At 35.9% G+C, this 23,731-nt stretch overlaps 1 protein-coding gene and 1 pseudogene across 7 annotated transcripts in view; one reads left to right on the forward strand and one right to left on the reverse strand.

Annotated features, from left to right (window-relative positions):
* LRRC7 (leucine rich repeat containing 7) overlaps positions 1-23,731 on the reverse strand; it is a 933,028-nt gene that overhangs the window by 389,010 nt on the left and 520,287 nt on the right. For all 7 annotated transcript variants that reach the window (XM_073896539.1, XM_073896538.1, XM_073896541.1 and 4 more), the window contains one exon: positions 9,416-9,513. In XM_073896539.1, coding sequence (XP_073752640.1) covers positions 9,416-9,513 — 98 coding nt within the window. The remainder of the gene's footprint in view (positions 1-9,415; positions 9,514-23,731) is intronic.
* On the forward strand, positions 3,471-4,205 carry LOC112824013 (ferritin heavy chain pseudogene; annotated as a pseudogene).

Raw genomic sequence — 23,731 nt, forward strand, 5'->3', positions numbered from 1 at the left:
CCCAGCCAGTTTGCCTTCTTTTAAGCTTTCAGAGTCCTTTCATCATGGTTTGAATAATTTTCAGGGTATTCAGTTGCATTTTGAAGGAAAAAACAGGGAAAATGAGTTCATGACATCTGTTTTAAAATAAAAAAATTGTCCTTCCATTCTTCCTTCCTCCCTCCCTTCCTTTCCTCCTTCCTCACGTCCTTCATTTCTCTCTCTCTCTCTCTGTTTCTCTGTTTCTAATTCTTTCTCTCTTCTTCTCCTCTCTTTCTTTCTTTCAAGCAGATTCCTATGGTGCACTTTTATTTTAAAAGTTAAGTAATTAATTTCTTCACTCTTCTGAAATATTTGTTAAATATCTCCCAAGTTCCAGGCACTACACTATATGTTGCTGATATAATGGTAAATAAGACAGATATCTTACTTGTCAAAAAGCTGATAGTGTAATTTAAAAATGTTTGTCTGGATGTGTCTGGATGCAGATCTCATTTAAGTGATTGTATGGTACACTGTAAGACATTTTAACATGCGGTCATATGTTTTTACTACCTTGAAGTATATTCAAATAAGTCTTTGATGATTTTTTCCTTTGAATCACTTTGATTTCTTTCTCAGAACAAATTGTAATTCTTAGGTTGGATTCCCACTTTTTTATTTCTCCACATTTGTCATTATTTTTTTGTTTTGGTCATATTTCCTTTGTATTCATGGGTTTTCTATATTCTTCAAATATCTTATATTTTTGCAATGTTAATTCCTCTTTGACTGACTCCAGTGAAGATTTTGTCTGCTTTTCATGTTTAAGTTTTTTGTAATACCTTTTCTCATCAATGTTGATTTTTATTTCTTTTGCTTTTTGGAAAAAGATGCTGTTTTTTCCTTATTGTTTACTTTGACGTTATTTCATAGAGTATTCATCTTCTTGTGATTATTAAAAATTTCATACAACTAATTTTTTTTTGTTTCTACATTCAATATTTTCCAGAAGTGTACTCTTCTTTTCAGGGTAATTTTTGTCATTCTGTTGTTCTGTGATTCCATATCATTTAAAAATATGTATATTCTGTTCCTCTATTAGTGAATATGTTCAGAAATTAAAAGAAAGCCCAGGTAGTTGGAATACAGAGAGTAAGGAAATAGAGTATGAGATGAAGCTGAAGGGGTGGGTACAAGTTAGACTCTTTAAGGTGCTATAAACTATAGTAAGGCTTTGGGTTTTTTTTGAATGAACAATGGAAAGCCATAGGATCATTTTAAAATGAAAGGTTTTCAGAACACTATGTAGGAACACAACTTATAGGAGTATCTGGAAGAATCTTAAAATCTTTGCAGAGGAGATGATCCGTGTACAGATTCATAACATTTTCAGAAGGTAAAATTAAGAAGCCTTGAGATTATGGTGGTTATAAGAGGAAAAGGAGAAGATTTGAAAAATCACTCCTAGATTTGTGTCTTTCAAACTTGGATGGTTAAGAACATATAACATTCAGACAAAAAAAAGGAAAAAAAGAAACAGTGGAAGATGTTCAGGTTTGAGGAAAAGAACATGGATTTGAAGACTTTGAGGTACTTTTAAGACAACCAAGATGATGTATCAAGTAGACATTGGAATATACGGAGAGAAGTCTGGGTTAGAGGTATCAATTTGTGAGACAACTGACTATAGGAATAACTGATGCTGTGGGTGTAATGAGATTGTTCATGGAATGAATATATTTGGAAGAAGAAGACTTCAAACAGTATTCAGAAATTTTAATATATAATGGCTGGAAAGAACAAGTTGAACATGCAAAAGAATAACCAGAGAGATGGAGGAAAATCAGAAGATTATTATACTATGATAGCCAAAAAATTAGAAGATTTTCAAAAGGAAGAAATAATCAACAGTATTGATTCTTGCTCAGGACTTAAAGAAAAAGAGCATTACAAAAATTGCCTGGTGGATTTAGCAAGTGGAAGGCAGAATTCTAAGACGGCCCTGATCATCATACCCTCAAGTGCTCAAGTCCTGTATAATCCCCTCTCCTTGGATGGCAGTAGGATCTGTGACTTGCGTTTAGCCAACAAAATATGGAAAAGGTAATGGTGCAGGTAAGGCCCCAAATCAGTTGATTGTGAATTAAACAAAAGTAGATTTTCTTGGGTGAGCCTGGTTCAATCAGCTGAAAGCCCTTAAAACATGGACAGGGCCTTCCCTGAGGACAGGGTCTTCTTATTGTCTCAATGAAGGGAGCAGCCATATTGAGAATGTACATATAGCAAAGGAACTGTAGGAGGCCTCTAACACCTAAGGGTAGCCTCCAGTTAGAAGTCAGCAAAAGCAGCGCTTTGGGTCATAAAACCATAAGGAAACAAATTCTTCCAACAGCCTGAGTAAGCTCAGAAATTGATATTTCCTCAACTGAGCCCATGATGAGACTTCACCTGGTAAGATCCTGAAGCAGAGAACCTGGCTAAGCCTGGCCTGGACTACCAAACGACAGAAACTGCAAGATAATAAATGAGTGCTCTCTTAACCACTAAGTTTGTATAACTTGTTACATGGCAATAGAAAACAAATAATAGAAACACAAAGCGATTTTTGGTGGTCTAAATGAAAGCTGTTTCAGTTCAGATTCCATGGGTTTGGAGGAGTGAGTTGGAGATAAGTAGATGACTCTTTACAGAGGCTTACCTAGGAATTAAACAAGAATGTAGTGCTATAGCTGAATGGGGTTGTGGTTTGGAGGACAAAATTTATATATTTGTTTTTTTAATGGGAAATAATGAGCATGTTTCAAAGTCTGTCTTTTATAGGAAGCAATTTATTTTTACTGAATGTTTGTTTGACTATGCTAGATGTAGAATAGCAAGATATAATTCACATGAAATAATTGGTTAAGAGCTATGTCTGGTGACCTAATGTTGATCTTCACATTGAAAATACTGCAGAAAAGTATAAGATTATAAAAAAGAGCAGGATGAATTATGCTACTTAGCAAAAATCTTCTGTATGCAATATCTCCAAATGAAAGAGGTCTCTCCTTGCGTCTGAAGGAGTGAAGTTTTACTATTCCAATGCTCAGTAAAGGGAAGCCACTACCATTTGGCTTTCTATGATGGTTTTCTAAGTTGGCAGCTTTCCATGGGAATTGACCCAGCAAGTCTTGGTCAAGATCCCACATGGAATTTGTGGAATAACAAAGAAAGAACCATGCCATTGTATGAGAAAATTACCATCTAACGTGAATTACTATCTAACACTATTGCAATAATTTCAGATTTATGTCATTTGTGTACAACCTGTTGCTTGCTATGCATTACTGTTTTTAAAAATGGTGGTGGTGACAGTCTCCGCAGAGAGTCGCCGCGGTTTCCTGCTTCAACAGTGCTTGGAGGGAACCCGGCACTCGTCCCCCACCCGGGCCAGCCGTTCAGGGCCAGCCGTCCACCATCTCTTCATTGCGCCCTCGGACCGCTCCAAGGCCCCCGACGCCGATCGCTGCTGCTCGCCGCCGCCTTTTCTCAGCCGCCGCCATGACGACCGCGTCCCCCTCACAGGTGCGCCAGAACTACCACCAGGACTAGGAGGCCGCCATCAACCGCCAGATCAACCTGGAGCTCTATGCCTCTTATGTCTACCTGTCCATGTCTTACTACTTTGACCACGATGATGTGGCTTTGAAGAACTTCACAAAATATTTTCTTCACCAATCTCATGAGGAGAGAACATGCTGAGAAACGGATGAAGCTGCAGAACCAACGAGGTGGCCGAATCTTCCTTCAGGATATCAAGAAACCAGACCGTGATGATTGGGAGAATGGGCTGAATGCAATGGAGTGTGCATTACATTTGGAAAAGAGTGTGAATCAGTCACTACTGGAACTGCACAAACTGGCCACTGATAAAAGTGACCCCCATTTGTGTGACTTCATTGAGACTCATTACCTGAATGAGCAGGTGAAATCCAGCAAAGAATTGGGTGACCACGTAACCAACCTGCACAAGATGGTGTCTCCCGAATCTGGCATGGCAGAGTATCTCTTTGACAAGCACACCTTGGGAAACAGTGATAGTGAGAGCTAAGCCTTAGGCTGTCTTCCCATAGCCACAAGGGTGACTTCCCTGGTCACCAAGGCAGTGCATGCATGTTGGGGTTACCTTCACCTTTTCTATAAGTTGTACCAAAACATCTACTTAACTTCTTTCATTTGTACCATTCTTCAAATAAAGTAATTTGGTACCCCCCCAAAAAAGGGGGTGGTAATTTCTATTAATTTCCATTTCTGTGATCAGAAACATGATTTATTATCTTCACACAAATGCTTACTTTGGAATAAGAAGAACAATAATAACAAGTGAAAAGAAAGGGAGAAGAAAGAAAAGTTGCTATGTACCAGGTTCTATACCAAGTACTTGCTACAGGCATACCTCATTTTATTGCATTTCATCTTATTCTGCTTCACAGATAATTGCATTTTTACAAATTAAAGGCTTGTGTCGAGCTAGTCTATCTGCATCATCTTTCAAACAGTATTTGCTCATTTCACGTCTCTCTGTCACATTTTGGTAATTCTCACAATATTTCAAACTTTTTCATTACTATTATATCTGTTGTGGTTATCTGAGATCAGTGCTGTTTGATGTTGCTATTATAATTGTTTTGGGGAGCCACAAACTGTGTCCATATAGTATAGCAAGTTTACTCAATAAGTGTACGTGTTCTGACTGCTTCGCCAACCACCATCTTTCTCCCTCTCCCCAGGCTTCCCTATTCCCTGAGATACAACAATATTGAAATTAGGTCAGTTAATAACCCTGTCATAGCCTCTAAGTGTTTAAGTGAAAGGAAGAATCCTATGTCTCTCATTTTAGATCAAAGGCTAGAAATAATTAAGCTCAATGAGGAAGGAATGCGAAAAGCCAAGACAGGCTGAAAGCTTAGGCCTCTGGTGCCAAACAGTAAGCTAAGTTGTAAATGCAAAGGAAAAGTTCTTGAAGGAAATTAAAAGTGCTATTCCAGTGAACACATGAATGATAAGAAAGTACCCTAATTGCTAATATGGATAAAGTTTTCGTGGTTTGGATAGATCAAACCAGCCCCAACATTCCCTTAAGCCAAAGCTTAATCCAGAGCCAGGCCCTAACTCTCTTCAAGTCTATGCAGGCTGAGAGAGGTGAAGAAGGTGCAGAAGGAAAGTCTGAAGCTAGCAGAGGTTGGTACAGGAGGCTTAAGGAAAGAAGCTGTTTTCATAATATAAAAGTGCAAGGTGAAGCAACAAGTGCTGATGTAGAACTGTAGCAGGTTACCCAGAAGATCTAGCTAAAATAATTAACGAAGGTGGCTACACTAAACAACAGATTTTTAATGTGGATAAAACAGCCTTCTTTTTTTTTTTTCAAGATTTTGTTCATTTATTTGAGAGAGAGAGAAAGAGAGCAGGGGGAGGAGCAGAGGGAGAGGGACAAGCAGACCCTGTGCTGAGTGCAGAGCCCAAGGAGTGTCTAGATCTCAGGACCCTGAGATCAAGACCTGAGCCGAAATCAAGAGTCAAAGCTAAACCTAATGAGCCATCCAGGTGCCCCTGAAACAGCCCTCTTTTGGAAGAAGATGCCATGTAGGGCTTTCCTGGCTGGAGAGGAGAAGTCAATGCCTGGCTTCAAAGCTTCAAAGGACAGGTTGATTCTCCTGTTAGGGACTAATGCAGCTGGTGACTTTTAAGTTGAAATCAATGCTCAATGACCATTCCAAAAGTCCTAGAAGAATTATGCTAAATCTACTGTGCCTATGCTCTATAAATGGAACAAAGCCTGGATGACAGCACATCATTTTATAGCACAGTTTACTGGATATTTTAAGCCCACTGTTGAGAACTACTGCTTAGAAAAAAATTCCTTTCAAAATATCACTGCCTATTGATAATATACCTAGTCACTGAAGATCTCTGATGAGCTATATAGATTAAGATTAAGCTATATGGATATAGATATAGATTAAGTATAAGATTCATGTTGTCTTGATGCCTGCTAACACAACATTCATTCTACAGTCCATGGATCAAGGAATCATTTAGAGTTTAAAGTTTTATTACTTAGAAAATACAGTTTGTAAGATTATAGCTGCCATAGGTAGTGATTTCTCTGATGGATCTGTGCAAAGTCAATTGAAAACCTTTGGAGAGGATTCAACATTCTAGATGCCATTAAGAAAATTTGTGATTCAAGGGAAGAGGTCAAAATGTCAACTTTAACAGGAGTTGGAAGAAGTTCATTCTAGCCCTCATGGATGACTTTGAGGGATTCAAGCCTTCAGTGGAGGAAGTAACTGCAGATGTGGTGGAAACAGCAAGAGCATTAGAATTAGAAATGGCGCTTGAGGATGTGACTGAATTGCTGCAATCTCATGATCACACCTTAACAGATAAGAAGTTGCTTCTTAGGATGAGCTAAGAGTGTGGTTTTTTTGAGATGGAATCTACTCCTGGTGAAGATGCTGTGGAGACTGTTGAAATGACAACAAAGGATTTAGAATATTACATAAAGTTAGTTGATAAAGCAGCAGTAGGGTTTGAGAGGACTGACTGCAATTTTGAAATAAGTTCTACTGTGGGTAAAATGCTATCAAACAGCTCTGCAGGCTACAGAGAAATGGTTCGTGAAAAGAAAAGTCAATCAATGTGGCAAAATTTTTTGTCGTCTTATTTTAAGAAATTGCCATGGCCACTCCAACCTTCAGCAACCAACACCCTGACCAGTCAGCAATCATCAACATTGAGACAAGATCTTCCACCAGCAAAAAGACTACAACTCACTGAAAGTTCAGATGACAGTTTGCTTTTTTTAGCAACAAAGTATTTTTTATTAGGGTATGTACATCACTTTGTTAAACATAATGTTATTGCACACTTGACAGACTACAGTATAGTATAAACATAACTTTTAATATGCACTAGAAAACCAAAAAAAGTTCATTTGATTCATTTTATGGCAATATTTGCTTTATGGTATTTCCATTGTCTGGAACCAAACCTGCAATATCTCCATATAAATATCTTCCTTTAATTCTCAAAGCAAACCTACAAGGTAGACTCTATCATTATCTTCATTTTTCAGATAAGTAATGGAGTCTTAGATTAAAAAAATAATACCCAGGTTCCTGCAGCTGGTCACATCGTCACATTAGAGAATAAACCCTTCTGTGTGACTCTAAAATTAATGTCTTAATTAACTAATGTGATATGCTGCTTCCATTCTGAAAAAGAGGCTTCTTACTTAGGGAATTAACACTGGTTTGTAACGAGGCAAGAGGAACTGCTCATTGTACTAACAAGGGATAATGAAGACTTCTCTGAAAGAGAATAACATTTTATGTTTCTTATTTCTCATTATGTCTTTCCATGTTCAATAATTTAGTCAATGCAACTGAGTTCTTATAATGATATTTGAAAAATTGCCCTGGCTGCCACAGTCCAGTTCATGAGGACTTGTTTATTATAATACCAGCATCAGTTATGTTATGTACCTTAATTAAACAGCAATAAGACTTAACTCTAAAATATGCCTACCTTTATTAGTCTTTTGTATTCACGGTGATTTACTATCATCTGCAGTCAGTTATTTGACTTAGGCTAGAGGTTTTCAAATTTGAGCTTGCATCAGAATGTCCTACAGGGTTTACATAAGATTACTGCACCCAACTCTCAGAGGTCTTAATTCGGTGGATATGGGCTACAGCTCTTAAAATTTGCATTTCTAACAAGTTCCTAGATGCTGCTACTGTGGCTGATCTGAAGAGCACACTTTGAGAACCAATGGCCCAGAACTGGGCTTAAACCCTTTCCTGTAAAGAATCAGGTAAATACTTCTGGCCTTGTGGGCCATATAGTCTCTGTCATAACTATTCAACTTTTCCTCTGTAATATGAAAGCAGACATACACAATACCTAAATAAATAAGAGATGGCTACGTTTCAATAAAATTTTATTTACAGAAACAGGTGTCAGGCTGGATTTGGTCAATGGACCCAGTGGTCAACCTCCAGCCTAGACTAACTCAGTTTTTAAAAAATCACTTTATCTATATTAAATAGCAATTCTGAGAGAATCAATGATAGATTTATTCACAAAAATCCCTTATAAATTTTAAAATAAAATCTGAAGAAGTATGCCAGAGACTAAGCTAATTGTGTTAAACCAGCATTGAGGAGAAACCACAGAGCTTCCCTATGAACCCAATAAAAAAGCAGTACTTTTGTGCAAGAGTCTGCATCTTAATTAGTTTTAGTTTTAGTTTTATGATGTCCAGAACTCAATCTTCATTTTCAAATTTTAGTTTTAACTAGGTATTGTTTATAGTGTTAGAAGCTGTAAATCTATTAATTAAAAGAAAACCAATGTTAAAAATAAAAAGAAAAAACTAACACTATACTGAATGACATAGATGATAATCAGGTTGTCTATTAACTTTATAATAAAACAAATAGAATGAAAACACTCTACTTGTCATGAGTGTGCCCAGCTTTAATGTACTTTGTCTTAGAACGGTGTACGTCAAACTAATTTAAAATGCCAATATAATCTTAAAAGTCTATTAAGCTATATATGCCAATAAACCCACTGCATTAACTCTATCCTTATAAAATGTAAGTTTCTGTAAAAGGACAAAATTCACATACATTTTTGCCATAATAGAATGTGATTTAGTTCCCTGAAGATACTTATTTGAAAACAGCATGAGGAAAGTTAGTATTATTGGTCATCTTATAAACTTAAAATACAGATATTATGTCAAATGTCTCCAACAATGCTAGAGACTAGAAATATTAAAATAAAGTCCTGGTAGACAATTACATATTCTAATATTTACTGATTTGCAGATGGAGTAAAATGACTTAATGGTAAGATATATGACTTCCAGCTTTCAAAATCTTCTCCTCAATTTGATTAATCAAATGTTTCTTTTTGACCCATGGCTTTATGTTTACCATAAAGTTAAATATTTATTCTTTAGTCTAATGCAGTGGTTTTCAGAGTCCTCAGGTTAAAAAAAATGTTGAAAGAGTGTTATGGTCAAATGAAAGTGGAATATATTGATTTTAAACACATGTCAAAAGTTTCTTTTACTTCAGGACTCCTCAGAAACATTAATATTCATGGTAGGAAGATATGGTAGATTATGTGGCATTTTCTAACCTTATTTGAACATGGACCTCAATTATCAGTAGAACATGTTGAAGTACAAGAGAAACACTTAAGAAAACAATGTTCCTAGTGTCTGAATCCAGGTATCATTTAGTCATATGTTTTTAAAAAATAAATTCAATTTAATTCAACAAATATTTATTAAGTACTTCTATCATTTGACTAATCATTTAAAAGTTAATCCTTTATTTTAAATGTTACTCACCAAAATCTATCTAGAGCATATCTTAATCCTATTAAACATACTTACACTCTTCTTCAGGCCTTTTCCGAAGTGCTGCACGAACTTCTTTACAAGGACTTCTCTGATATTGTGGGGGATTCCTTCCCCTTATTAGGTTCTCCATCCTGTAAGAGAGAACCAAAACTAAATTTTAATACCAAAATCTTGATAAATTTAGATTCTTTAAATGGTCTATATCAAGAGCCAATAATTCAGGAACCCACTGAGGTTCAGTAGATAACACTATTCAGTATCTAGCAAGGAATAAGACAGTAGGAGTGGCAGGGGAATGTGGTAAACTGGAGAGTGTTTGACTTTTCCAAGGAGTTCTAAATTTTTTTTTAAGTTTGTCTCTCTCTCTCTCTTATTTTTTTTTATTATGTTATGTTAATCACCATACATTACATCATTAGTTTTTGATGTAGTGTTCCATGAGTTCTAAATTGAAAAAAAAAAAAAGTTAAAAACACCACATGGACAAAATTCATATGCTGATTCTCCAATTAGAGATTGTTATGAACTGAATATTTGTGTCTGTGTCCCCCATCCCCAAATTCATATGTTGAAGCCCTAATCCCCAGCGTAATAGAGCTCAGTTACTAGCAACATTATCGATGCTGACAACATAGCAATGCTGACAACTAGAAAATAACAATAAATGGATCAAATGCAACTTGAGTTAGCATATTTTTTTAAAGATTTTATTTATATTTATTTAACAGAGAGAGACACAGTGAGAGGGAACACAAGCAGGGGAAGTGGGAGAGGGAGAAGCAGGCTTCCCACGGAGCAGGGAGCCTGATGTGGGGCTCGATCCCAGGACGCTAGGATCATGACCTGAGCCAAAGGCAGATGCTTAACTACTGAGCCACCCAGGTACCCCTTGAGTTAGCATATTTTATAGTACATTCTTTGTCGTATTTTTTGGTTTCAGTAAATTTACAGTTTTGTGCCACCAATACATAATCTACTCATTCTGATAACCTAAAACTACTGAGAGTAGTCAGAAATACAAAAAGGAAACTTTTTATTATTTATTATTCTGATAACCTAAATTCTGATTACCTAAAAACTACTGAGAGTAGTCAGAAATACAAAAAGGAAACTTTTTATTATTTATTATTTTTCCTTTTATTTCTGACTACTGATGATATGAAATTGATTCCATATAACTATGTTTGTCTTCATATAACAAGTTAGAAAGCACTACTAGGACTCCAAGAGAATTTTACTTATATGGTTGCTACTGGAATCAAATATCTGCAAATCAACTCCCACAGGAATTGTGGTGCCCAAAGCTTGCATTCTGAGAACACTCACGAGCAGATCTGCAGGAGATCATATGCAGTGAAGTATGGCTTAAATGTGATGACTCTAGGTTCTAGAATCAGACTGCCTAGGTTCAAACTCCCATTTTGTCTCTTAAAGGATGATTTTATAGAATGATACCTACTTTTGTCCCCTAATTTTTTCATCAGTAAATGGGGAAAACATAAGCCATCTCATAGGACTGTTATGAGGATCAAATATGCTAATACATGTAAAATGCTTTACATTGTGTCCATCACAATTTAAGAGTTCAACAAATGCAGTTATTATTTATCATAATTATCCCAAATAAAAATGAAATCATATACTAAAATTTTAAATGTCTGGTATGTTAGGAAAAGTATGAAAACTGGCCTTTATTCAATAAAGGAAAAGAACAGACAGCAGTGTTGAGAAAAAAAAAGTTCTGGCTAAATAAATGCTCTGGTTATTAGAAAAACACAAAACATCCATGCACATGAATTGCCAATTTTCAGAAATAAACTTTATACTTCATTTTATTTAATAATATTTAAGATTTACTATATGTTAATCTTTCAAGGATACTAAGATGGTTAAAGGGAGTTATCCTCATTAATTAACTAAAGTGTTACATAATGTATTCTTTCTTAGAGAATTTAGAAGATATTTCAAAATTGTATAGTGCCCTTTGACTTTAGCAACAACAATAAATATATTTTATAATGTATTAGCATTTATCATTTATTACATTTTGTCTTTACAACAACCTCCTGAAAGATCATTTTGAAGATGAAGAAACTAAGGCTCAGAAATGTTCAGTGACCTGTTCATGGCCGCACATGAAATAAAAGGCTCAACTGAGATTTAATCAAGATTCTCTGACTTTTCATCTTTTTCTTATTGTTTCTTAATCTATTGTTTCCATGAGTTTTTGATTATTATAATTCCACTAGGAGAATGATACTTGAGATTCTTCTGTGTAATGAATAATTCATGATGAAATTCTTTTTTTTTTAATATTTATTTGACAGAGACAGTGTGAGCAGGGGGAGGGGCTATGGGAGAGGGAGAGAGAGAGAGAGAGAATCTCAAGCAGACTCTCTGCTGAGCATAGAGCTGGTTGCAGGGCTCAATTTTACAGCCCTGAGATCATGACCTAAGCCGAAATCAAGAGTCAAACACTTAAATGACTGAGCCACCCAGGCACCCCAATGAGGAAATTCTTCTTAAATTCAATAATATTTATATTAATCTATACCTATATATAAATAGTATACATGTTAGATATTTATATAAGTATAATACTACACAAATCTATATATTTTTATATAAGGCTGTTTGCTAATTACATGTTGATTTTTAACCATTTAGCTATTTTCACTGAAATGTTCCCTTCTATCAGTGACACTTTAGAAGGCAGCTATGGTAGGGGTGCCTGGGTGGCTCAGTTGGTTAAGCAACTGCCTTCAGCTCAGGTCATGATCCTGGAGTCCCGGGATCGAGTCCCACATCGGGCTCCCTGCTCAGCAGGGAGTCTGCATCTCCCTCTGTCCCTGTCTTCTCTCGTGCTCTCTATCTCTCATTCTCTCTCTCTCAAATAAATAAATAAAATCTTTAAAAAAAAAAAAAAAAGACGGCAGCTATGCTCAACACTATACCCCAATGCTGTACCTATCAGTGACATTTTAAGCTTTTGAGAACCACCAAAAAGATAACTGGAGCCAAAGAAACTCACTATAAGTTATATATACAACACACTAATAGATGAAAAAAATTTAAAACAGCATTGAACGTTCTTTATTCCCTGGAATGCTAAACATTATGCCCAGGAGAAAACACACTTTGAATTAAATTAAAATTTTACAGAGCAATGTTCATGTCCAAACTATTACATAACTGTGTGACTTTCATCTTCCTGAGATTACACTCCTGACTGCTTGAACTCTTCCCACCAGTGTCATCTATGATCTACAGTTTGCATTAAATGGTCAGACAAAAAGACCAAAAATGAAGTTTTGGAGCACAGCCAGGACACAGCAAAGGAGCTATTCTCACTACTTTCAAACTTGGCAAGCCACCAGTGGAAGTGTGTTAACAGTGCCAGCAAGGAGAGATTAAGTGTGATGACCACAGGCAAGACAGATGCTCGGACAACCCATTGAAGAGCTCCAAAAAGTGCAGCCTACATGTCAACTGCTGGGAGGAAATAGAGGCCACCACATGAATATTAAAGAACATGAAAAAACAATCAGAGATTATGAGTAAAGGTGTCTATAACTCTCTTGGTGGTGTCTTCCAAACTTAGGTCATAAAATCACCTGAGGAGCCTTAAACAAGTACAAATTCCACCATTCCCAGTACTAAAGATTTTCATCCAGTAGGCAGGAGTCTGGTCCAAGTAGATGTACTTTTCAACATTAATCAAATACTTCTGAAGCAACCTTACATTGATCCCGATTCTGGCATTTGGGAACCCCTACAAATAAAAACTATACACTTGGAGATACAGGAGAGGGAAGTTCAGTGAATTCATTCCAGGATATAGTCATTTGCTGATACAAAGGTGAAGAGAATGCAATTAGGACAGGTACTATCAAAAATGAAAAGATTAGCCAAAGAGGTATTGTCAAAGGCTTGCCAAGTACTCTGGTAGTCTAACCAATGAAACAGGAGGCTGCGAACTGATAAGACTGATAATCTCAGTAGTGAAATTATTTCTTCCAACAAGGTTTGGCAGACAGCTGGATGAGAGAACAAGTTTGGATTAATCTAGAATTGTGGATTGGGTTGGGAGTATGACTAGTTAAGAAAGGAAGTGAAGTATGGGTGCAAATATGGTTGAATGAATTTACCCTGGATGGAGGAGGAAGAGAAAGAACAATTGAGTCACTGGATGACAAGGTGTTGAGTCAAGAGAATAGAGCTATCAGGTATAAGTATTTCTAAAATGCCTATTATGTGCCAGGTGCTAAATTCTTTATATGTATATTATCTATGTCATTCTTATTTTATCCATGTTAACCTGAGTTTCAGTAAGTACAAAAACCAGGATTCAAATCCAGATCTGTCTGACTCAAGAGCCCAGGCTATTAGCTACTATGTGAACTGTACAGATAGAACTTTCTGTGGTGATGGAAATGTTCAATATTTGTGTTGTCTGATCCAGTAGCTGCTAGCCATATTCAATTACTGAACATTTAAAATGTGGCTGGTGTGACTGAGGAACTGACTTTGTGATTTTTGAAATTTTATTGAGTTTAATTTATTTACATTTCAATTTCAATAACCACATGTGACTACAGTAGTAGGAACAGCATGGCTAGAAGTCTCCATTTAGCACGTGACTGGTAAAGATACGATTCTCCACAGAAGAATTCTGAATTAGTCAACAAGAGCAGGGAAGTAAAGTTTTGGAAAAGTGTTCCATATGAGGGTCTTTAGAGACAAATGAACAACTTAACTCCTCAATGTAGAATTGGGTCACAGTGACCTCCTAGGAGCCTCTTTGCAGAAACACAGTTTTTCATGCAACTATGGTTTTGAACTATGGAGCTCTGCCCCTGGTACATTTAAGTGCTTTGGATATACACTTAAAATTCATTCCTCTCTCTGGGCCTCTACATATAATGCTCCTTTTGACTCAAATGAGTCCTCTTCCTACTCTATCTGAATAATTCTTAATCATCCTTCCAGTCTTCATTATAATATTACTTTTTGAGATAATAAGGGATCACTCTGACACCTTAATCTAATAAGGTCCCCAAATATGGCTCCACTCTACACTCTGGAGTTTTCCATCATAACATTTATCACAAGTAACAATTATATATTAGTCTTCCAGAATTTCTATATAATGTCTGCGTTCCTCCTGTACTGTAAGTCCCATGAAGACAGAGAAGATGTTGATTTTATTCTCCACTTTATCAGCAGAGTGAAGAAGTTAGCATGGTGTTTGGCATTCGTGAATTACATGTTGTTTGAATGAATGAATAAACCTATCTCTCCTAATCCTGCCATGAAGGAAACTGTATGTTCTGGGGTCTCTAGGTGTGACCCAGGTCATTGAACTAATGAGTGACCTTCCACATATTGCTGTTGTTTCCTCACCTCCCAACACATGTCCTTCCCCTCAGTCATTCCCTGGCATCTCCTGACACTTTCCTAGTAAGCCATTGTCTTGCACTTAACAATAGCCTCTCACAACTGTACTCTCCACCTGCTACCAAGGCTACCAGAAGCCAGAGAGCAGGGTGGATTCCCTTTGCTGCAGGGCCTAAGGATAGGGAGCTGTTCTCCTTAGTGCGATGCTGCTTCTGCGGGGACTTTTCTCAGCAGAACCAGGTGCCCCAATTAGTGTGGGGGAGGGGAGTGATTTAATCATGACATTTTTAAAAGAACTGGATTAAGAAGTAAAATCAACTTGTTTTGCTCACAAGATACCAAACATACTGAAGCTAATTTTTCCCTTCTCATTGAGCCTTTACTATACTTGCTGCTTTGTGAGTACAACCTAAACTGGAAAAGTGTAGTGCTTAATGGGTTTACTTGAAAAACAGACAACTTAGACAAGCCCCTAAATGAAGTTCAGTGCACAAGCAACGAATTGAGTATTTGCAAGCCCCTTTGTTTGTGCTCTGTAGAATCTCTAAGACTCCTGAAGGAATTTTTTAAATCAGTTAAATAGATATAAAATAAATTATAAAGAATAAATATCCTTGACTTAGTTTCTAAAAAAGTAAACATTTCAAATGTTTTATTATTTTTAATTAAACCATCTTGAACAAATACGGACATTTAAAAAAATCAGACTTACCTTACATTGAGCTTTTATTTAACTTAATTATAAGCAGAATTAGACACTAAGCTACATACCTATAAATAAATACAACGCCTTAAATTTAAAATAACAATCAATAGGAGTAGGAAGCTTAGTAAGATACACAGTAATATGGTAGCATTTGTTGCCTTCAAATATAACAGTGAATGTATAAGGAGCATTTCTGTTAGGAGTACAAAGCCATTGACTATGATCTGAAAATTCACGCAGTAATTTTGTGGTAAAGAGGTTACTACCTCTTAATTCATCAGAATCCAAAGATTAAAATGTTTATCATGTGACAAAATTTAAACATCTTTTTCTTTCCATAGCCACTCCATCTTCCATGGTATCCTTTAGCACAGTGCCTAAACTATAGTAAACAGTCCATAAATACTTAACAAATGATTTAATAAATGGGTGAATAAAGTCTGTTCCTTCTTCACAGGAACATTTGGAAGATTATTCTTTTCCATTAAAAAGTTTACCCATCCCTGCAGGCCTATTTTTAAGTCCCAGTTCCACTCAAAAACAAATCCAATCACTTCGAATATACTCAGTGCTTGCCTTCTGAATTTTCCATATTATATCTATTAAACATTGGAAGAGTAACCAGTAATTTTCAAGCTAGTATTAGTCTCCATGTCAGTTTTTGTGCCCGTTACTCACATAGATTCTAAACCATTTGAGGGCTTCGACACAGTGCACTGCAGTTGTCAAAATACTTTGCCATAATTTATTTCATTTCATTTTCATGACAATTCTGAAATGGGTATTAGTACATCACTATTTTATAGATGAGACAACTAGAAGTCTGAGCAATTAAGTGACATATGCAAGGTAACACAGAAAGGCCAGAGTTAGGACTTGAACTCTTTTCCTTTGACTCTCAAATCCCAGTCTTCATTTCAAATGTCCCCATGCATAGAAAATATTTATTCTTTTTTTTCTTCTAGTGTCTCATGTGGTAGGATTCATAAAAAGTGAGTCATAGTCATGTTCTGGGGTCTCTAGGTGTGACCCAGGTCATTGAACTAATGTAATTTTCACTTTGATGTATGCTTCTGTATGGCTAAGAACTCAACAGAAAGGATTAATGGCAAACTAAAATAAATACAAATAATGGGGATTAAAAAACAAAACTGCTTAAGCATGCATATGGAAAAAGGAAGAATAAGATTGTTATTGATTTTGGACCTAAAGGATTAGCAGTCAGTCCTGCCAAGGGGAGGTAATAAAAGAATAAGGAGGTAACATTCTGTGACCATCCATCCTCACAAAGTTCTAAAACCAAGTAACACCAAGTGAAGCCAAGCTTCAGAAATCCTTATCTGGCTTAGAATTCAAGAAAAAAAAGTGAAGAGTTGAAGAAGCAGTGGAAGGGCTCTTGCGTTATCACTGAATTGCTAGTTTCTTTTAAGGGAAGTTAAGCCCAAATTCAGCAGAGTGAACCAAACCCCAGACTAAAACTATGCACGCATGTTGAGCAAATGACAGTCATTAAAAAATCTCAAATGAGGGCACGTGGGTGGCTCAGTCGTTAAGCTTCTGCCTTCGGCTCAGGTCATAGTCCCAGGGTCCTGGGATCAGCCCCACATCAGGCTCCCTGCTCCACGGGAAGCCTGCTTCTCCCTCTCCCACTCCCCCTGCTTGTGTTCCCTCTCTCGCTGTGTCTCTCTCTGTCAAATAAATAAATAAAATCTTTAAAAAAAAATCTCAAATGTTTATAAAGATCCAATTTGAACTGCAAATGACAGTGCAAATATAATCAATACCCAATTATCTCGGCCAAATATGTTGAGATGATAGTTAATAAGGACAAACTGAAGTTAAAGAGCAAGATTATTGTGAAACTAAATCACTTCTTAACTACACTTAAACTGCTTGAATAGAAAGTGAAATACTTGACAGAACAGAAAGGTAGACACCCTACTGTTGAGTCGGAAAAGTATCATATGTCTGAGTTTAAGGACCAGTGATAATTCACCAAAATTGCAGGGATCATCAATAGTTTTAGAGAAGAGAAACTTATTTTTTACATTGCCTTGTCATACATTGAAGGGATGACAAATACTATAGTATATTGTTTTCACCTTTTTCCAAAGAAATAGAATTCAAAGTAGGTAGGTATTATTATGGACATCTTGAAAATCTAGAGTTTACATTTTGTAAACAACAAATCAGAAATGTGAATGGTATATATAATTTGCTCTTATACAGGTCATAGTGGACAATTGTTCCATGAAAAATCTATGAAATTAATGGAAAGAGCATGTGTAGCAATGGGAAAAAAAATGAAGCTCCTCATAAATTCAGGAAGCACACTATTGACAAAATTCTAGTTTAAACTGATTTACTTCTATTTTGTGTTTTTTACCCATACACAAAATAATACTGTATAGGAAGTCTGTTACCTATACAAAGGTATTTTATTGACAAGTTCAGTTGGTAAAAGGAGTAGCAAGCTTCCCTTAGTGAAAGTCCTTACAGAAATTAATAATTACGTACAAGATTTAGGAATATATTCATTACCAAAATTACAAAAGGATAATCAACTACATTCACTAGACTCAGGGAGTTATTTTTTTTAAAGTCCCTTAAAACTACATAAATTAAGTGGCTAAATTAATAGAAACACTTGCCTACAAAAATGAATGACATTCACAGGATGACAAAAATGCAAAGAAGGCATAATCAGAAATAAATCTATACATTCAAAATACTCAAAAGTGTATTTTACTCTCAAGAGCAAAGACAGAAAGCTGGCAATGAGGAAGAAATATATCAATTAAAAATGGTAAGAATTCTTAAAGAAGTCTTAATGTTGAATCAACATAATTATGCAAAGATGTAGTTGATACTAAAATCTAATACTAATCTGATACTAAAAAATACCTAAACAATGCTAGGTTCTTGAATATTACCACTCAGATTATGATAATATTACAAATTATACCTGAATCACCTATCATTCTTAAAATTTAATAGCATATGGAAATTATTTCTTAAAAAGTTTGTATTTTGGATAAGGTAAAATCCAGATATACAATATAATTATCTGCCATCTAGAAATTATTACCATTTAATACATTTATAATCTTAGTTTGACTCTTTTCCACATTCTCTTTTCTTCCCCCCATACTTTAACTTTAAAGGAAAAGGAAAACACTTGAGTCAACATTTATGAAATGAGAAGACAAATGCCACCAGAATACAGAATCATCTCTCTTCTGGAAAGCCTTCTGATTTTGCCCACTTCCCCAACTATGTCTCTGTCCAATTAAGGGTCCTACACATACATCTTATCACCCCAGCCTCCACTAAAAATCCTTGAGGGCAGAAGTTATCTCATCTATGAGGATCTACTACAATTCACAGAATACAACAGAAATTAAATATTCCTTTTTAAATAATTAAATGAATAAATGGTGTCAGAAATAAAAGTGTGCCCTATACAGCTCTAATGTGATCTATGGTTATATGACATCTTCATATATATTATTTATGCCTCAGAAAGAACCTGTGAGCTTAGTATTTTACAGATGAAGAAATTGAGAGTCATTTACCCAAGGCCAGCACAAAACCAGACTCATGTCCGGATTTTCTGATTCCTGCTCATCCTCCCACCTCGGCACAGCTGCCTAAATGAAGGAACTGCTCTGCTCATTTTCAGATTATTCCACTTTCACCTGGAGCCCATTTAAGTCTCAGAGAAGGGCTTACTATCACATATGGTAGCTGTTTAGATACAGAAAAAAAATGTGTGTGAAAGTGCTGTAATTATTTTGCAAGAAAAGCATGTATTCCTTTCTCAAAGTGAAATGGGGAGAGTTGGCAAACATGAATAAATATAACTCTTTTCTAAATGTGCATAAATATCTAAACATATACTATAATATGTAAATTAAATGACATCGTAGACTTTATAATGGAGGGATATAAAGACCCAAGTTCTTCCCTATAGTTTTCTGCCTTCAGTCTCTTCTTCTTCATCCTAATCCTGATGAATCTCTTTTAATTGCAGTTATGGCCCACAGGCCGATGGTTCACAGTCACTAAACTGAGATTTTTGAATGTGAGGACAATGTTCTAGTAATTTCTCTAGAATTGTTGCCTATGGTGCAGAGTCAAAGGAGATACTCAAAATTTTCTTTAAATAAATGAACTGTTATGATTAATCAAGTGAGTCCTGTTTGATGGTGATGTTCTTATCGATGACAAAAGCAGATAACATCATAACCAGAATCATATTTATAATTTCTAGGATATTTTAAAGCATTAACACTTTCTTTTTTTTTTTTAAGATTTTATTTATTGGGACGCCTGGGTGGCTCAGTCGTTAAGCGGCTGCCTTCAGCTCAGGTCATGATCCCAGGGTTCTGGGATCGAGTCCCGCATCCGGCTCCCTGCTCAGCAGGGAGCCTGCTTCTCCCTCAAGCTGCCGCTCCTCCTGCTTGTGCGCTCTCTCTGTCAAATAAACAAATAAAATCTTTAAAAAAAATAAAGATTTTATTTACTTATTTGACAGAGAGACAGCAAGAGAAGGGACACAAGCAGGGGGAGTGGGAGAGGGAGAAGCAGGCTTCCCGCTGAGCAGGGAGCCCAATGTGGGGCTTGATCCCAGGACCCTGGGACCATGACCTGAGCCGAAGGCAGACGCTTAACGACTGAGCCACCCAGGCAACCCTTAGCTTTAACACTTTCAATCTCTTAGTATCTTATACTAAAATGAAAAAAAAAAAAAAAAAGGAACGTGTGGTGGTCTTACGAAAAAAGAGGAGTCAAGATGATTCATCTAGGAAGACAGATTTCTGGGAAAAACCCAATCACGTTCCTATTTGAGGCTGAGTACCCGAAGAGCCTGCACTACTCAGATGGACATCACATAATTATGTGCTAATTCTAGGAGCGTTTAGAAAATCTTTCTGCTTTTTCTAAAAATTTATGGGATCACAGGAAAGGATCACATCACCTGGTGCATGGCTATTTCACCTCAGAGCTTCTTACTGGGCATTCCATTCACAGTGTCTTTTCCCTACAAGGCCAGAGGGGTTTGCTTTTCTTGGTTTTCTTTTTTGCTTATCTTCTATTGGCTTCTTTTGTGGGTATGTAAATATAGTCTCCATTAAAAGAATAGGAGAGCATACATTCACAGCCCTGTGGTACAATCCTTGCTTTCCTATGGTCTATTTCCAATTTGGCAGCCAGGGGAGTCTTTTTAAATCAGGAGTCATATCTTTCACTGCACGGCTCCCAGAGCTCTGAAGACTTCTGTCTTAAAGCAAAAGCCAAAGTCCTTACAATGGCCCACGGGGCCCTTGGTGTTATGCTGCCTTGACATCTCCTCATAACCCTTTCTTCCCCCCTTAGTCAAACCACTTGACTATATACACTCTGCTCCTGCCTTAGACCTTTACTCCAGCAGTGTCCTCTGTAACCCCTTCATCTTGGTCAAGTCTTTATTTAGAGGTTACTATTTCAATGCTGTCTAGCCTAATTACCACATTTCATACCGTACTTTGAGCAGCTCTCCCAATATTTCACTTCGGTACCAATACTTCTTCCCTGTTGTACTTTTCCTTTACCTCAGTGCTTACAACTTCCAATATAATCTCTTAATCTACTTATTTATAGAATTCATTGTTTATTGACTATAAAGTCCATATGTGCTTTGAAAAGAATGTATATTATCCAAATGTTGCTGATTCTTATTTTTGCTTATATATTAATTGGTGAGAAACGTATGAATACTTCCCTAACATGCTGGTGAATTTGTCTATTTCTTCTTGCACTTCTGTCATTTTTTTGTTGTTTTATATAATTTGAGTCTATATTACTAACATCCTGATGAATTGACCCTTCTACCATTTGGTAGTGATCTTAAGATCTAATAAGGCTGTTTGCCTCACAATCTGTTTATCTGATAATAATGTAATTGCATGAACTCTCATGGAGAGCAATTGCCTAGAATAACATTTGCCATACTTTGGATTAAATATTGGGGTGCTTCTATGTAAATTATGTTTCTTGGAAAGAAAATACTATTGTACATTTTAAATCTAGCTTTCTACAAATTCGTTTTTAAATCAGAACATTATATTTGCATTTATCTGATTTTACTGATAATAATTTGGATTTATTTTTGCAATTTTATTTTGTGCTTTCTATTTATATAGAGTTTCTATTTCCCTTTCTTTTTTCAAATTAAGAGGTTTTTTTTCCTGTTTTCATTTTATTTTTGTCTTCTATTTTGGAAATTATGATTTCTATGTTTAGATATATCCACATGTTTAATATTTGCTTTACGATTCTTTATTCCATCTCAAACATTCTACCTTTGATAAGTATCCTTCTTCCTGAAGTTCATCTTTTAAAATTGTCTTTGAAGTGAATCAGGAGATCTTAAACTCCTCACTTGTTCATGTGCATTTTGTACCTCTTCTTCAGAGCTAGCTCTATAAAATGAAGAACTAAATGTGGAAAGATAACTTATAGCTCATTAGAAGTGTAATTTCCAACTTATAGCCCCACTGTTGCTGTTGAGAAATCAGTTATGATTTTGACTACTCTTCTTTGAGGTAATCTTTCTTTCCTGTCTAGCTGATTTTAACATCTTTTTATTGTCTGTCCTGTTTTTCAGTTTTGCTATGATACTGTCCATTTGTAAATTTCTTTTTATATTGGGTTTGCTTTTTGATTTGAGATGTATTGTGTTTTAGCAGTTCTAAAAAATTATTCAGTGTGCCTTTGATTATTGCTTTTTCTTGTTTCCCTCTTTTTATGACTGTTTAAATGTAAGTTAGGCCTTTGCACTCTAGCCTCATTGTCTCTTAACTTCTTGTGTTGGGAATTCTCTCTTTGCCCCACTAAACCTCCTTCCTCCACTCTGTTCTGTGTCCTGGCACACTGATCTCTATGTCATGCATCTACAAAGTTCCCTTGCCTTCGAATCCAGGTATGTTTGACCAGTGCAAGGTACTAGCAGGAAACTGCATGGGAGAGGACAGAGGTAGGGGTATTTATTTTCTCTGCTGCATTCTTCTACCAAAGTTTGCAGCTCCTCTCAGATGATATATTGCTATAAGGACAATGCCAGCTTTCTCATGTTTCTCAAAACCTGTCCTTTTCCATGCTACTTTAGACACAGGGGTAAAAGTGGCTCTTTGCTATTGTTAGCCCCAGGATGCTTCATCATCCCTTGTTGGTTTCTTTAATTCTGCCAAATGTGTTCTCATAAATCCACCTGATTATTTTTATAGACTCCAATTCCTGTCTCACATTTTCATTTCTTATTTCTTAAAACACATAAATTTAAGATAATTCTAATACATGAAAACTTTGTAATCTGATTCTTTTGGGTTTTTTTTCTGCTGATTCTGATTTATGGTACCATGCTTTTTATGGTTTCTGGTTTCTTTATGCATGTCGTGACTTTATAAGATGAGCTTATTTTTCTTGGAAATTTTATCTTTGAGGATTCTTTGAGGTCCTGATTAGAGTGTATTTAGCCCAGAGAATATCTAAGCTTTATTTCCTGACTGCTTGGCCGTTTCTAGCCACTAAAATAAGAGCTCAAGTTTCCTATAGTTTAGCAGATGGCCCTAGGGTATATCTAGCTTCAATTCTTACCTACATTCCATGGTTTTCTCCTTCATTTAGCTTTTGGCTACTTCCTTATTATCTAGCCAGCTCACCAATTCATTTAAAGAAATGTAATTTATATTTCATCCAGATGTTTTAGTTGTTTTCATGGGAAGGTACTTTCAGGGTGGCCAGTGCTTCATGCTGACAATAATAGAAGTTACATGTTTTTTTACAAAACATTCATTTGTCATGATATATTTTGGAAGGGTAAAAACAAACCAATAGAAGTTACTTAAAATATTACCATTGTATTCAAAATGTGAGGAAATCAAGCCTTAGAAATGCTAGGTATGTAAACCGCAGGAGATGACACAGATAGGAAGTAGGAAAGACAGGATTCAAATTCACATTTCTCTAATTCCAAGATCTCTATGCTATAAAACTTCTGTTAACCCTGGCTTTTTTGCATTGTATCAGAATAATATTGCTAAGAATATATATAATTACTTTAGGATCAAGTAAGAGCCATTAAATGCTCATGCTACCAGTATAAAAATGATGAGTTAAAAACAACTACTATAAAGTACATTAGAGAACATCAGTAAAATAGTATACAGAATTTTTTAAGCAATGGATTTCCATAATTTAAATAT

This window comes from Callorhinus ursinus, unplaced genomic scaffold (assembly GCF_003265705.2).
Source record: "Callorhinus ursinus isolate GAN/ISIS: 27379988/994484 unplaced genomic scaffold, GSC_fseal_2.0 scaffold9, whole genome shotgun sequence".
In the NCBI taxonomy this organism is placed as follows: Eukaryota; Metazoa; Chordata; class Mammalia; order Carnivora; family Otariidae; genus Callorhinus; species Callorhinus ursinus.